General features: G+C 42.4%; 2 protein-coding genes across 10 annotated transcripts in view; one reads left to right on the forward strand and one right to left on the reverse strand.

Moving 5' to 3' along the window:
* BBOF1 (basal body orientation factor 1) overlaps window positions 1-6,439 on the reverse strand; it is a 47,869-nt gene extending 41,430 nt beyond the window's left edge. For 4 of the 7 annotated variants that reach the window (XM_082451706.1, XM_082451705.1, XM_082451710.1 and 1 more), the window contains exons 1-2: window positions 6,233-6,435; window positions 4,069-4,297 (exon numbers count right to left, since the gene is read on the reverse strand). In XM_082451706.1, the coding sequence (XP_082307832.1) occupies window positions 4,069-4,297; window positions 6,233-6,318 (315 nt within the window). In that variant the 5' untranslated portion in view covers window positions 6,319-6,435. Of the gene's footprint in view, window positions 1-4,068; window positions 4,298-5,034; window positions 5,142-6,232 lie in introns of those variants that run through there. The other 3 variants (XM_082451709.1, XM_082451708.1, XM_082451707.1) reach the window with 3 other exon arrangements.
* Window positions 6,437-12,723, forward strand: part of ENTPD5 (ectonucleoside triphosphate diphosphohydrolase 5 (inactive)) — a 33,846-nt gene continuing 27,559 nt past the window's right edge. Inside the window, exons 1-2 of one of the 3 annotated variants that reach the window (XM_082451811.1) lie at window positions 6,437-6,575; window positions 8,815-8,893. The gene's annotated coding sequence lies outside the window, so the exon portion shown is untranslated. Of the gene's footprint in view, window positions 6,576-6,642; window positions 6,795-8,814; window positions 8,894-12,723 lie in introns of those variants that run through there. The other 2 variants (XM_082451810.1, XM_082451812.1) reach the window with 2 other exon arrangements.

Raw genomic sequence — 12,723 nt, forward strand, 5'->3', positions numbered from 1 at the left:
AATTCCATCATTCCATGGAAATTTAATAATTTACTGCATTCCACTATAAGGAAAAACTTTGTATTCTCCCTTATTTACTTATTTAAATAAATTTATTTTTGGCCGTGTTGGGTCTTCGTTGCTGCGAGCAGGCTTTCTCTAGTTGTGGTGAGCAGGGGCTACTCTTCATTGCAGTGCACAGGCTTCTCATTGCGGTGGCTTCTCTTGTTGCAGAGCACAGGCTCTAGGTGTGCGGGCTTCAGTAGTTGTGGCATGTGGGCTCAGTAGTTGTGGACTCACAGGCTCTAGAGCGCAGGCTCAGTAGTTGTGGCACACTGGATTAGTTGCTCCATGGCATGTGGGGTCTTCCCAGACCAGGGCTCGAACCTGTGTCCCCGGCATTAGCAGGAAGATTCCTAACCACTGCGCCACCAGGGAAGTCCCTCTCCCTTATTTATTTATTTATTTATTTTTAAAATTTTATTTATTTATTTATTTATTTATGGCTGTGTTGGGTCTTCGTTTCTGGGTGAGGGCTTTCTCTAGTTGCAGCAAGTGGGGGGCCATTCTTCATCGTGGTGCGCGGGCCTCTCACTATCGCAGCCTCTCTTGTTGTGCGGCACAGGCTCCAGATGCGCGGGCTCAGTAGTTGTGGCTCATGGGCCCAGCCGCGCCGCGGCATGTGGGATCTTCCCAGACCAGGGCTCGAACCCGTGTCCCCTGCATTGGCAGGCGGATTCTCAACCACTGCGCCACCAGGGAAGCCCTCCCTTATTTATTAATGTATGTGTTTATCTATTAGTTGTACACGCTCACGGACTCATTTTATTCAGTTATAATTTATTACTGTCATTATTTATTTTGAATGTCCCAGATTTGGTCAATGGGAGCCCCTTCAAGCTACCCGCCGTGTCCTTTAATTTTTTTTTACTGACTCCTGTCACAAGATATTCCAAATTCATTTTTTAGTTCAAATTCATTTTTCACTCTCCCTGCTCCAGACTTAGAATCGATCATTTCTCCAAGGATGCTGGTACGTTTTAGTAGGAAATCTGAGTAGCTTTTTAAACTAAAAATTCCTTGACGTGGTTATAGAATCAGAAGATACAGAAGTGAAATACTGTTGTAAATAATCTTAGAATAGTTTAAGGAAACCCTGAAAATGTTTTAAGATAAACTGAGACAGTCCTCAGTCATGTAGGACAGGTGTAAAATATAATTAGATTTATTTTGTGTTGATTGAACAAAGCCTTAAGTACCAAAACCCATAAGTGAAATCTCCTAATTTTTTCCAAGATATAAGTTTTCAAAACACACTTCACTTCTAATATTTCTATAATTAACATGAAGTAAGACTATAAACAGTTTAAATAAAGTTTAAGCAAATAACGCATTTCTAGGATATAGTAGAATGAGTAACAAAACTCTAAGAGAGCTAATTGACCAGGGTATATTGAATCTATTTTACTTCTTCCTCCCAAAGTAGTTTCTTTGGTTTTAATGGGTATCTATGATTGTGAGAAAATGATGTATTTGCTACAGCCAGATGCTGGTCTTTGATACATGGAGGCAGATGAAAATCAGGAAATACCAGTGATACCGATAAATGCAGACCAATATCAATTAGCTAATGCAGACCACAAAGCTTCTATATAATGAATTCTGAAAATTATTTGCATGGCTGGCCTGAAGGTTTATTTTAGAATAATACTTTATAGCAGACAATTTTAATAATGCATACTATTCAAAGAGTAATTTTAAAAATGGAAGTCGCCTAGGAAAGAGGGTTAAAAAAAAGTAATGTACAAAAAAATTACACTTTATTTAATAAAACACACAAAATCCACACAAACGTTCAGTTGTCCGATTTCTCTGATATGTTTCCAATATCATCTTGATCTTAGTTTTGATTTCTATTAACTTTTTCAAAGCATCAGTGCAATCACAAGCCATTCATTCACGCACGCAAAAATATTTTAATGAGTGCCTACTATGTGCCAGGCCCATACTAGGTGCTGGAAATACAGCACTCAACGACAATTTAAAAAGGCCCCCAATTCTTTACTTCTGTGAGGTTTCATTCTAATTAGGAAAAGAGAAAATAAATACATAAGTAACATGCATATAGTATGACAGAAGGTAATAAATATTACAAAGAAAATAAAATAAGGGAGATGGTTTTAATTTTAAACAGGGTAGTGAGCAAGCGTCTCCCTGAAAATGTGGCATTTCAAAAAAATTATGGGGGGCTTCCCTGGTGGCGCAGTGGTTGAGAATCTGCCTGCCAATGCAGAGGACACGGGTTCGAGCCCTGGTCTGGGAAGATCCCACATGCCGCGGAGCAACTGGGCCCGTGAGCCACAACTGCTGAGCCTGTGCGTCTGGAGCCTGTGCCCTGCAACAAGAGAGGCCGCGACAGTGAGAGGCCCGCGCACCGCAATGAAGAGTGGCCTCCACTTGCCGCAACTAGAGAAAGCCCTCGCACAGAAACGAAGACCCAACACAGCCAAAAATAAATAAATAATAAAATAAATAAATTAATTAAAAAAAAAAATTATGGAATGATTCATGAATTTGCATGTCATCCTTATGTAGAAGAAATGCTCTGCATCACTCCAATATGTATACTGAAGCAAACACATAAAAACAATAAAAAATGGGTTAAGGAACATACAAAAGATGCTCAAGCGACTAGTAATCAGGAAAATACAAATTAAAGTGACATACCAATTTATACACATAAAATTGAGCAAAAATTATTAAGTATAATATCAAGTGTTCACAAAGATGTGGATAAATGGGAACTCACTTTAATACATTGCTTGTGAAAGTATAAATTGGTATAACCTCTTTGGAGTTCAATTTAAGCCCTTGTGAAGTTGAAATTATGCATACCTCATAATATAGTAATTTAACTCCTAAGTGTCTACTCTAGAGAAACTCTCACACATGGGCACAAGCAGACATACACAAGAATGTTTACTGAAGGTCTATTTGTAATAATGAAAAAATGGAGTCTAACTGACCCATAGGGTGGTATGAACAAATAAATTTTGGTTTATTTATTTATTTGATGGAATATTATAAAGCAGTTAATAATGAATGAAAAAATAAAGCATGCTCATTATCAACTTCTTAAAAATGAACTGAATCATGTGATTTTTGTAAATATACCACAAAACATGTTTTTTAAAAAAAAATAAGTTGCAAAAGATATGTACAATATGTCACTACTAACATAAATTTTAAAACAAGACTATAATATGTATTATTTGTGGATGTATAATACATAAATAGTAAAAATGCAAAAACATATATGGGAATGAAGCATGGTGTAAATTTCCTTGGGTGTCCATGGGACTCATAGAGGCAGATGGGAAAGAGAAGAATTTAAGTCACACCTAAGTTCCACCCACTAGCTGTGAGACTTCAGGCAAGTTACCTGTCCTAAGAGTCAATTTCTTTTTCTGTAAACTGGGAATGACAATTTGTAGCTACAGGGGGTTATTAAAAGGATTAAATGACACAGCAGAGGTAAAGTACTTAGTATAGTGCCTGGCACAAACAGGGGCCCCAAAATGTTAGTTCCCTTCCCTTTTTTTCCCAGATCTAAAATGATAGCTCTACTCCCAACATTTCAACAAAGTTCAGTAAGATAAATTCAAGATTCAACAGGCCAAAAAGAAGAGATTCTACTTGGCTGGGTTCATAACCATGTGATCACGGATTATCGGTGAATTGCTTTACAGATCATTAATTATTTAGATAGTTATCAGTATCATAAAATATATATATAGGTCATATATCATGCTCTTGTTTTTAAAATAAAGTTGACCACAATGTTCCCTTAGGAACATCAATCTTTGTTTCAGGCAAGAAAACATGGGACAAGGCTGAAAATAAGAAAGAGCCAATTCTGACAGTAAAGCCATTCTGAAATAACATGTTGCTTCAAGGAGAGATAAAGTCAATTGAAGTGTCTTAACTATGTGATGAGATTTCAAGGAATTAAAATCCTTGAAATATATAACACACCAGTATAACCACAGAGGTAGTTTCTAAGGCTCAGGAGGGTTTCTACCTACCTACCAGATTATCTTTCTCCTGATCCTGTTTCTTCAGGTAGTTCAATACAGACATTGTGTCTTTCTCCATTCTATACTGCTGTTTCTTTAATTCTTCATTACATTTTGCCAGTCTCTGGGAAGTATCACGATACTCAATCCTAGAGAGTTCTGTGACTTCCAGCCTGGCCTCCCACAGGGAGGCATTGGCCTTGGCTCTCTCCATGGCAGATTCCTCAACTTTTATCATCTTCCTGCACAGGAAGAGGACATTCACAGCATATAACTATTTCTCTACTACATTAGTATTACACCTTTCTCTTTATTGTTATTTGTTTTGCTTGGCATTTGCCTAGCATATATGAGCAAATACTGTTGGATACATGAGTTAAGAAGAAATATATATGGTCTGTTAGCCTCAGTGTTTCTCACTGTTGATATGTGCACTGCAAATGCATGGTCAAAAACAGAAAACATATGCTAGTGAGTTCCAGGAATGTGATAATCCCTTGGCACTTCTAAAAAATGCTAGACTAACTACACAGTTATACTTTTTAAAAAATCACACTGTAGAAGAATACTTCTATAATACATTGGGGGAAAAAAGTTACAAATAAATTTGTATATTGGGCTATCATTTTATAAAGAAGAAAAAGAATATTCCAAAATGACAGTAGTGGTTATCTTTGGATGATGGGACTACAGGTGGTTTTGTTTTGTCTGACTTTCCATGTTTCATAAACTTTCTGTATTGAGCATGCATTACTCTCTTAAACAAGTTCTTTATAAACTTTGCAAGGATTTCCTTGTGGTCCCATATATAGTGTTGTTGGACAACGTGTATGACTCCTTTGTGTCTAGGAACCACTAGGGTCATCCAATAGGTTTAGTAGCAATCTAGCAGCAACTCCAAGCCTGCAAAGCTTTAGTGCTAGCGCAATACTATCCACTTCAGAAATTCTGATCACTTTGCGGAAACATGAATAATTACCTGAATTGGTCAAATCCTTTATGTTTTCCTTTGAACCAAAAGGAATCCTTGAAAAAGCCCAAGGAACTACTTCAATCACCCAGAGATCCTTTGGATGTCCACGATCATCTCAACCACATAGCTGAGATCGATCAGGCTACAGGCAAGAAATAATGAACCCAGAGCTCTAGAGCATAGTTCTTGTGCGGGGGGGAGGGGGGAGATCCAAGTTGAAGCATAGAAAAGCAGACACCTTAATTTGTTTATTTAACAAATATTAAGCATCTGCTATGATCCAGGCTCTCTTCTAGGTGCTGGAGATACCTTGAATAATGCTTAGTGCCTATTCTAGAGAAGCTTAAAGCCTTGAGCAGGGCTTCCCAACTACGAATATTCTGAGCTACATGATTCTTTGTTTAGAGTGGGGCTGGGGGTTGTCCTGTGCAGTGTAAGATATTTAACAGCATCCTTTGTCTCTTATCCACTAGAGGTCCCCAGATGTGACAACCAAAAATGTCTCCAGATGTTAACAAACATCCCCTGGTAGCCAAAAATCACCCCAGTCTGAGAATCACTGGTCTAGAGCAATGCCATCCAACAGAACTTTCTGTGATGGTGTTAATGCTCTATATCTGGGTTGCCCAATACAGTCACCACTACTAGCCACATGTGCCTACTGAGGACATGCAATGTAGCCAGTACAAATGAGGATCTGAATTTATAATCTTATTTAATTTTAACTAATTTTAATAGCCACACGTGACCGGTGACTACCCTATTGGACAGCACAGGCCTAGAGGCTCTAAGATATCCTAAAACATGTTATCCTGACCTTCACTTCTAGGGTCAGAACTAACCCTTCCTCCTCATTCTCAATTCTTTTTCCCTCCACTGGTACTTAACTTCATTTGGTCCTATGTTACTTCTGTTCTTTGGGAACTTATCTGCCTCCTCCTCCTCGTTCGTTAGCGCATTACACATAGGCAGAGACTGTGTCTAAGTCACTTCAGGGTCCCAAGCCTCACACTCTTGTCTTAGTTGAAGTAGTATGGTTTGGCGTGCATTTTGGTAATATCTGAACAATGGGGGTTGTCCTTCTCAGAAGCGGGGAGAGAGGAGGGTCCAGGAGGGGAGGCGGAAGGGCGCCAGTTGGCCCGCCCCTGAGAATCCCGGGAGGGTAGGCCCAGGGAGCAGGGACCCCAGGGTGTCTTCTCCTTACTTCTTCTTCTTGTCTTTGTCTTTGCCTTTGTCTTTGCTTTTACCTTTACCCTTCCCTTTCTTTTCGTCCTTTCCCTTCGATGGCATCTTGGCTTCTCCAGGGGCCCCGCTGCCGTTGTCGCCTCTCTGCGCCGCCCAGGCCCGGCTCCATCTCCAAGGACAACCGGCACACTGAGCCCGTGACGACACGCGCGGGCCGCTGCCGGCGCTCAGAGAGCGCACGCGCCCGTGACGTAATCCCGACACCGCCCCGCGGGGCCCAGCCCACTGGCCGGGCGCAGGGGGCGGGGCGGAGATCGCGCCGAGGGTGGCGGGCGGCCGCCCCGTGGAGGCGCGCGCGCGCGGTGAGTGTGCGAGCGCGGACGAGCCAGAGCCAGCCGGGGGCCGGGGCTGGGAGGGCGGCGGGGCGGGCTGGGAGGCCGGAGCGGGCCAGCCCCGGGCGGCTGCGCGACGGTGGGGGCGCTCTCCCCTAAGGAGGCTTGGCTTCGCGGCGGGTCCCGCCGGCGCGCCGCGGTCGTCAGAGCGCCGCTCTCGCCGGGTTTGCAGCGTTTCGCGTCTCGCCCGTGCGTCCTCTTCTTCCCTCGCGCTGCAGCCACCGTGGCCGTGGCCGCCTCGCTCTCGTCCCTGCTCCGCCTCTCCCGAAGCTGCCCCCGACTCTTTGGGTTTCCTTCTCCCTTTTCTGGCTTTTAACTCTTGCTAATTCCGTAAGGGATGGCGCAGCCAACGGGCTTCCCAGGCCAAACATTTTTTGGTGAGGCAGTTGAGGACTCCCCTGAGGGGGGCTGGGGGTGAGGCGGGCAGCGCCTGCTGGCGTCGGAGAGCCTGGCGGGGAGAGAAGGGCTGCCCCCTGGGTTGGGAGAGGCTCCGGGGCCTCGAGGAGAGTCCTTGAAGAGGAGTGTGCTGGGGTCAGGCCCTCAGTCCCGTTCTATACTGTTGTGGCCGGCGCTGCCCGCCCAGGGCCAGCCCCGGATTCCCATTTGCTAATAAGCTCTTGCGTTCGCAGCCCTCTTTTTTTCTGCGAGTCGCGTAAAGTTGAAAGCTCATGCATTTTGGTGCGTTTTGGTTTTGGTTTGGTGCCCCCCCCCCTCGCCAGCACACCAGTGAAAAGGAGTAGTACTGAAAGGTACTGTTCGCCTTTTTCGGGGGAGGAGCTCTGTGCTTCTGCCTTCATTCAGTGAGTTAGTCCGGGAGTCACTGAGGAAGATAGGGAATTCTAGGTGCCGGGACAACAGTTAGAAAACTTGTGATTGAAGCTCTGCTGTGCGTTATTCTCCCTTTCAAATTGAATTTTAAATTTCTTTAAAAACTTCATTGTACATCTTCCTCCATTTCGCTAAGGAGAACTTAATCCCTACACCCTTTCCAGAGGTCTCTGATGCAAACCCCCCCCCCCACCTTTTTTTTTCCACTTAACGTCGTTTCTGTTTCTGAATTCAGTGGTTAGGGGGAACATGCTGATTGGTGTTAATATTAATGAGCACTGGAAATCTTTTTAGCCATACCATCTGCTTGCATGATGGTGGCTTACCCTCTTCCTGGTGCTTTCCCCCCCTCTATTTGCATGTCACATTTCCGTGAGCCCATGGTGGAATTATCATACATTGAAGGGGTTTATTCTCATATAGAAGCTATAAAGTTATTGATTTTATGTGTCTGAGGTTCTGAACATGCACACTATTGATAACTTGCAGAAAAGAGGGTAGGGCATCTTCTGTCAGAGCCTTTACATTTGGAATTCATTCTAAAAAATTGGTTACTGTGAATATGAAAGTCAGTCCAAAACTTTTGTTGTCTGTAGACTCATTTATAAACATGAAAATTTGACTGTAACAAGATTATTTCTTAATATATATGCATAATACTTACATGTACATTATAGTTATTTTATTATACAGCATATTTTTATTGACTTTAAGTTTGATTTTGTAGTTAAAGCTGTTGTAACTTGAATACGACTAAGAGAAATGCCCAGATTCACACTGTAGTAGATGTAGTTCTAGAATCTGTAGTCTTCTGAACCTCCACATTCTCTGCCAAAGAACTGGATGTTATTATTCAGTCATATGTTTGTAAAAAACATCCAATGGTACAGACAGTAGAGTAGGAAGTTGCTATTTAGCAATTCATCTGGTAGCATTTCCTTTCATACTTTCTTGTAGGTAGTTTTACTATGAAGTTTATTTCGCTGAATAAATTTGCTTTATTTTATTTAGTTAATTTATTTTTGGATGTGTTAGGGCTTCGTTGCTGTGTGCGGGCTTTCTCTAGTTGTGGCGAGCGGGGGCTACTCTTCCTTGTGGTTAGTGGGCTTCTCACTGTGGTGGCTTCTCGTTGCAGAGCACGGGCTCTAGAGCGCAGGCTCAGTAGTTGTGGCGCACGGGCTTAGTTACTCTGCAGCATGTGGGATCCTCCCAGACCAGGGCTCGAACCCGTGTCCCCTGCATTGGCAGGTGGATTCTTAACCACTGTGCCACCAGGGAAGTCCCATGCTTTGTTTTATTGTTTAGAATGCTAATGCTTTTAAAATTTGGGCTAAGCACTTAGTGTTTTGTTGACTTGGTTTTGTAATTCTTTTTTGCCCAGTTTGCATGGTGCCTGGTCAACATAGAAATGTGGAGTGTCTCGGCTGAATCCTCTTGCAGACAAGATCATTATGGTCCTGGTAGGTAGGGCAAGTATCTGGATGTGAGGTAACATCTCTGCTATCTTTTTTTTTTTTTTTAACATCTTTATTGGAGTGTAATTGCTTTACAATGGTGTGTTAGTTTCTGCTTTATAACAAAGTGAATCAGTTATGCATATACATGTGTCCCCATATCGCTTCCCTCTTGAGTCTCCCTCCCTCCCACCCTCCCTATCCCACCCCTCTCACAAAGCACCGAGCTGATCACCCTGTGCTATGCGGCTGCTTCCCACTAGCTATCTATTTTACGTTTGGTAGTGTATATATGTCCATGCCACTCTCTCACTTTGTCCCAGCTTACCCTTCCCCCTCCCCGTATCCTCAAGTCCATTCTCTAGTAGGTCAGTGTCTTTATTCCCGTCTTGCCACTAGGTTCTTCAAGACTATTTTTTTTTTTAGATTCCATATATATGTGTTAGCATACGGTATTTGTTTTTCTCTTTCTGACTTACTTCACTCTGTATGACAGACTCTAGGTCCATCCACCTCACTACAAATAACTCAATTTTGTTTCTTTTTATGCCTCAGTAATATTCCATTGTATATATGTGCCACATCTTCTTTATCCACTCATCTGTTGGTGGACACTTAGTTTGCTTCCACGTCTTGGCTATTGTAAATAGAGCTGTAATGAACATTTTGGTACATGACTCTTTTTGAATTGTGGTTTTCTCAGGGTATATGCCCAGTAGTGGGATTGCTGGGTCGTATGGTAGTTCTAAAGCTGTAAATGTACTTCATTTGCTCCTGGGTTGGTTTTGTTTTGTTTTCCTGAATTGGATTTTCTGTCTTTGCCAAAGATGTTAACTTTTCTCTTGTCCCATTGATTGTAATACCATCAAGTGTGGAGTTGCTCAAAAAGCCAAATAAGAACTTAGGATTATATCTCAAAATACATATTATTTCTAATTTTTTCTTCCAGTAGTTCCAGAATTGGGTTTACTCTCTAAAGTCATCTGTGACTTTATTCTGGTTTAGCTTGGAGACCGAGTTTCTACTCATAAATCATCCTTGAAGTTGCCTGATAGCTGGTGCTGTTTTATAAGTAGAAGAGACAAGGTGAACAGTTTTTGGTTTTGTTTTCACACACCCTTTAGAATCTTGGATGCATTTATTGTCATCTGAAGGAGACGGATCAATATTTCTGAATATCATGGAGAGTTACTTTCATCCTACTTTTTCATTACATGTGGTACAAATATAGAATTCTATTAAATAGCTATCATCTTGTGATATTGTTGCAGGAAGGGGGACGCCTTCCAGTCCCCGAGAGTGGGCTCTTGTCTAACACTCAGAAATGAATTGTCTGAGGAGACACACGTGCTGCCAAAGCAAGAGACTTTATTTGGAAGGGGCACCCGGGTGGAGAGCAGGAGGGTAAGGGAACCCAGGAAAACTGCTGTGCCACGTGGCTCACAGTCTCAGGTTTTATGGTAATGGGGTTAGTTTCTGGGTTGTCTCTGGCCAATCACTCTGACTCAGCGTCCTTCCTGGTGGCACATGCATCACTCAGCCAAGATGGATTCCAGTGAGGAGGATTCTGGGAGGTTGGTAGGACATATGGACTGGTGTCTCCTCTCTTCTTTTGACCTTTCCCGAATTCTTCCAGTTTGTGGTGGCTTGTTAGTTCTGCATTCCTTACCAGGACCTCCTGTCGCAAGATAACTCATGCAAATGGTTACTGTGGTGCCTGGCCGGGGTGGGCGGTTTCAGTCAGTGGTTCCCCTAACAATATAATGACTAGTTCACATCCCTACAGAGGATAAGGAATCCTGGAGATAAAGGATTTAATCTTACAAATTTTCAAATCAGTTTAACATTCACTGTTTTACTTATATACAGAATCTGTTACCACAGATTATTGTCTGTTGGCAATTTATTTGCAAAATATTCAATTTTTATTAGTTGTCCTTTCTGACAAAACCATTACACAGGACTTAAAGTCAGGTGGTTTTTTTTGAATTTTATTTTATTTATTTTTTTCTACAGCAGGTTCTTATTAGTCATCCATTTTATACATATCAGTGTATACACGTCAATCCCAGTCTCCCAATTCATGCCACCACCACCACCCCCCCAACCGCTTTCTCCCCTTAAAGTCAGTTCTTTAAGAAAAGTTATATACCGGAACTTCCCTGTTGGTCCAGTGGTTAAGAATCTGCATTCCAATGCAGGGGACGCAGGTTCGATCCCCGGTCGGGGAACTAAGATCCCACGTGCCGCAAGGCAGCTAAGCCCATGCGCCACAGCTGCTGAGCCCACGTGCTCTGGAGACCCTGTGCCGCAACTAGAGAGAATCCCGCATGCTGCAATGAAGAGCCTGTGCTGCAGCAAAGATCCCGCGTGCCGCAACTGAGACCCGACGCAGCCAAATAAATAATAAATAAATAAGTTAAAGAGAAAAAAAAAGTTATATACCCAAATTTCAAGCCTGCTTATCTGCACTTTTCATTTCATGGATCTGTCAAATGTTCATTCATTTAAGAAATGTTTAGTAGGTACAGTACCAACTGAATACCAGGCTCTGATAGCTTGAGGGGTACAGTGGGAGACAAGACAGGGCCCTGCCTTCAAGTGGCTTACAGTCAGGTGTATAAGGTGCTGACCTGGACATTGACCTCTGAGAATACACAATACACATAGCTTCCTCATTGGAAGCTATGCACAAACAGTTAACAATAAAAATCACCAAGCAGTGATGGATAAAGCGGAGATGGTATGGACCCTAAGTGCTACAGGAATTTGGAGGCATGAAAGACTGTCAGAAAGTTTACGGGAGGAGGTAGGCTGAAAGTAAAAGGGAAGGCTTTCTGGTAAGGTAGAACAAATGAGCAAAATCAGTGTGTGCTTGAGACAAGGAGTAATTTAACTAGAGCAACAGTTCCCGAAGTGTGGTCCACGCACCAGTAGTATCAGCATCATCTGGTAACTTGTTAGAAATGCAGATTCTCAGTCCCAACTTGAGACCTATTGAATTGGAAATGCTGACAGTGAAGCCCAGCAATCTATGTTTTTTTGTTGTTGTTGTTGTTTTTAAATATTTATTTATTTATTTGGCTGTGCCGGGTCTTAGTTGCAGCACGTAGGATCTTCGTTGCAGTGTGCAGAATCTTTACTTGGCGGCATGTGGGATCTAGTTCCCTGACCAGGGATTGAACCTGGGCCCGCTGCATTGGGAGTGCAGAGTCTTAGCCACTGGACCACCAGGGAAGTACCCCAGCAATCTATGTTTTAACAAGCCCTCCAGGTGGCTCTGATGTGTGCTTAGAGCAAAGGGTTCTTGTATGAAAGTAGTGGGCAAAAAACTTTGGTTAAGGTAGCCTGGGACTTAGAAGGACTTAGAATGTTAGTCAAGAAGTTTGTCTTTTAATCCTACAGAGCAGAGTCACCAACTTGAAACTTGAGAGCTGGATTTGGCCCATAGATATGTTTTGTTTGGCCTGCACGGTGGTTTTTTGAGTTTTGTTTTTGTTTTTTTAATAGAATTAGTTGTCACTATTTAAAAAACCAGATTCTACATAGAAATCTGTGCTTTTAGCTTATTTTGAAAAATCAGAAGACCTGGCAGTACTGAGCCTGTATTTCATCATGGCAGCAATTTGTGGGAACAGCAAGCAACTTACCCTTTAGATGGGACAGGATGGGACATGTGCTTTCCACTTTACACAGTCCCCACAACTTCCTGTTGATTACACACACCTTTACTTACTTACATTTTCTGCCTGGCCCCAGTAGGTATTTCAGTATTTGAGTTTGTAACTTCTGTTATGGACAGTGGGAAATTGATGAAAGTTTTCAGAAGGAAAGTG

This window comes from Balaenoptera physalus (assembly GCF_965194825.1).
Source record: "Balaenoptera physalus genome assembly, chromosome: 2".
Taxonomy (NCBI): domain Eukaryota; kingdom Metazoa; phylum Chordata; class Mammalia; order Artiodactyla; family Balaenopteridae; genus Balaenoptera; species Balaenoptera physalus.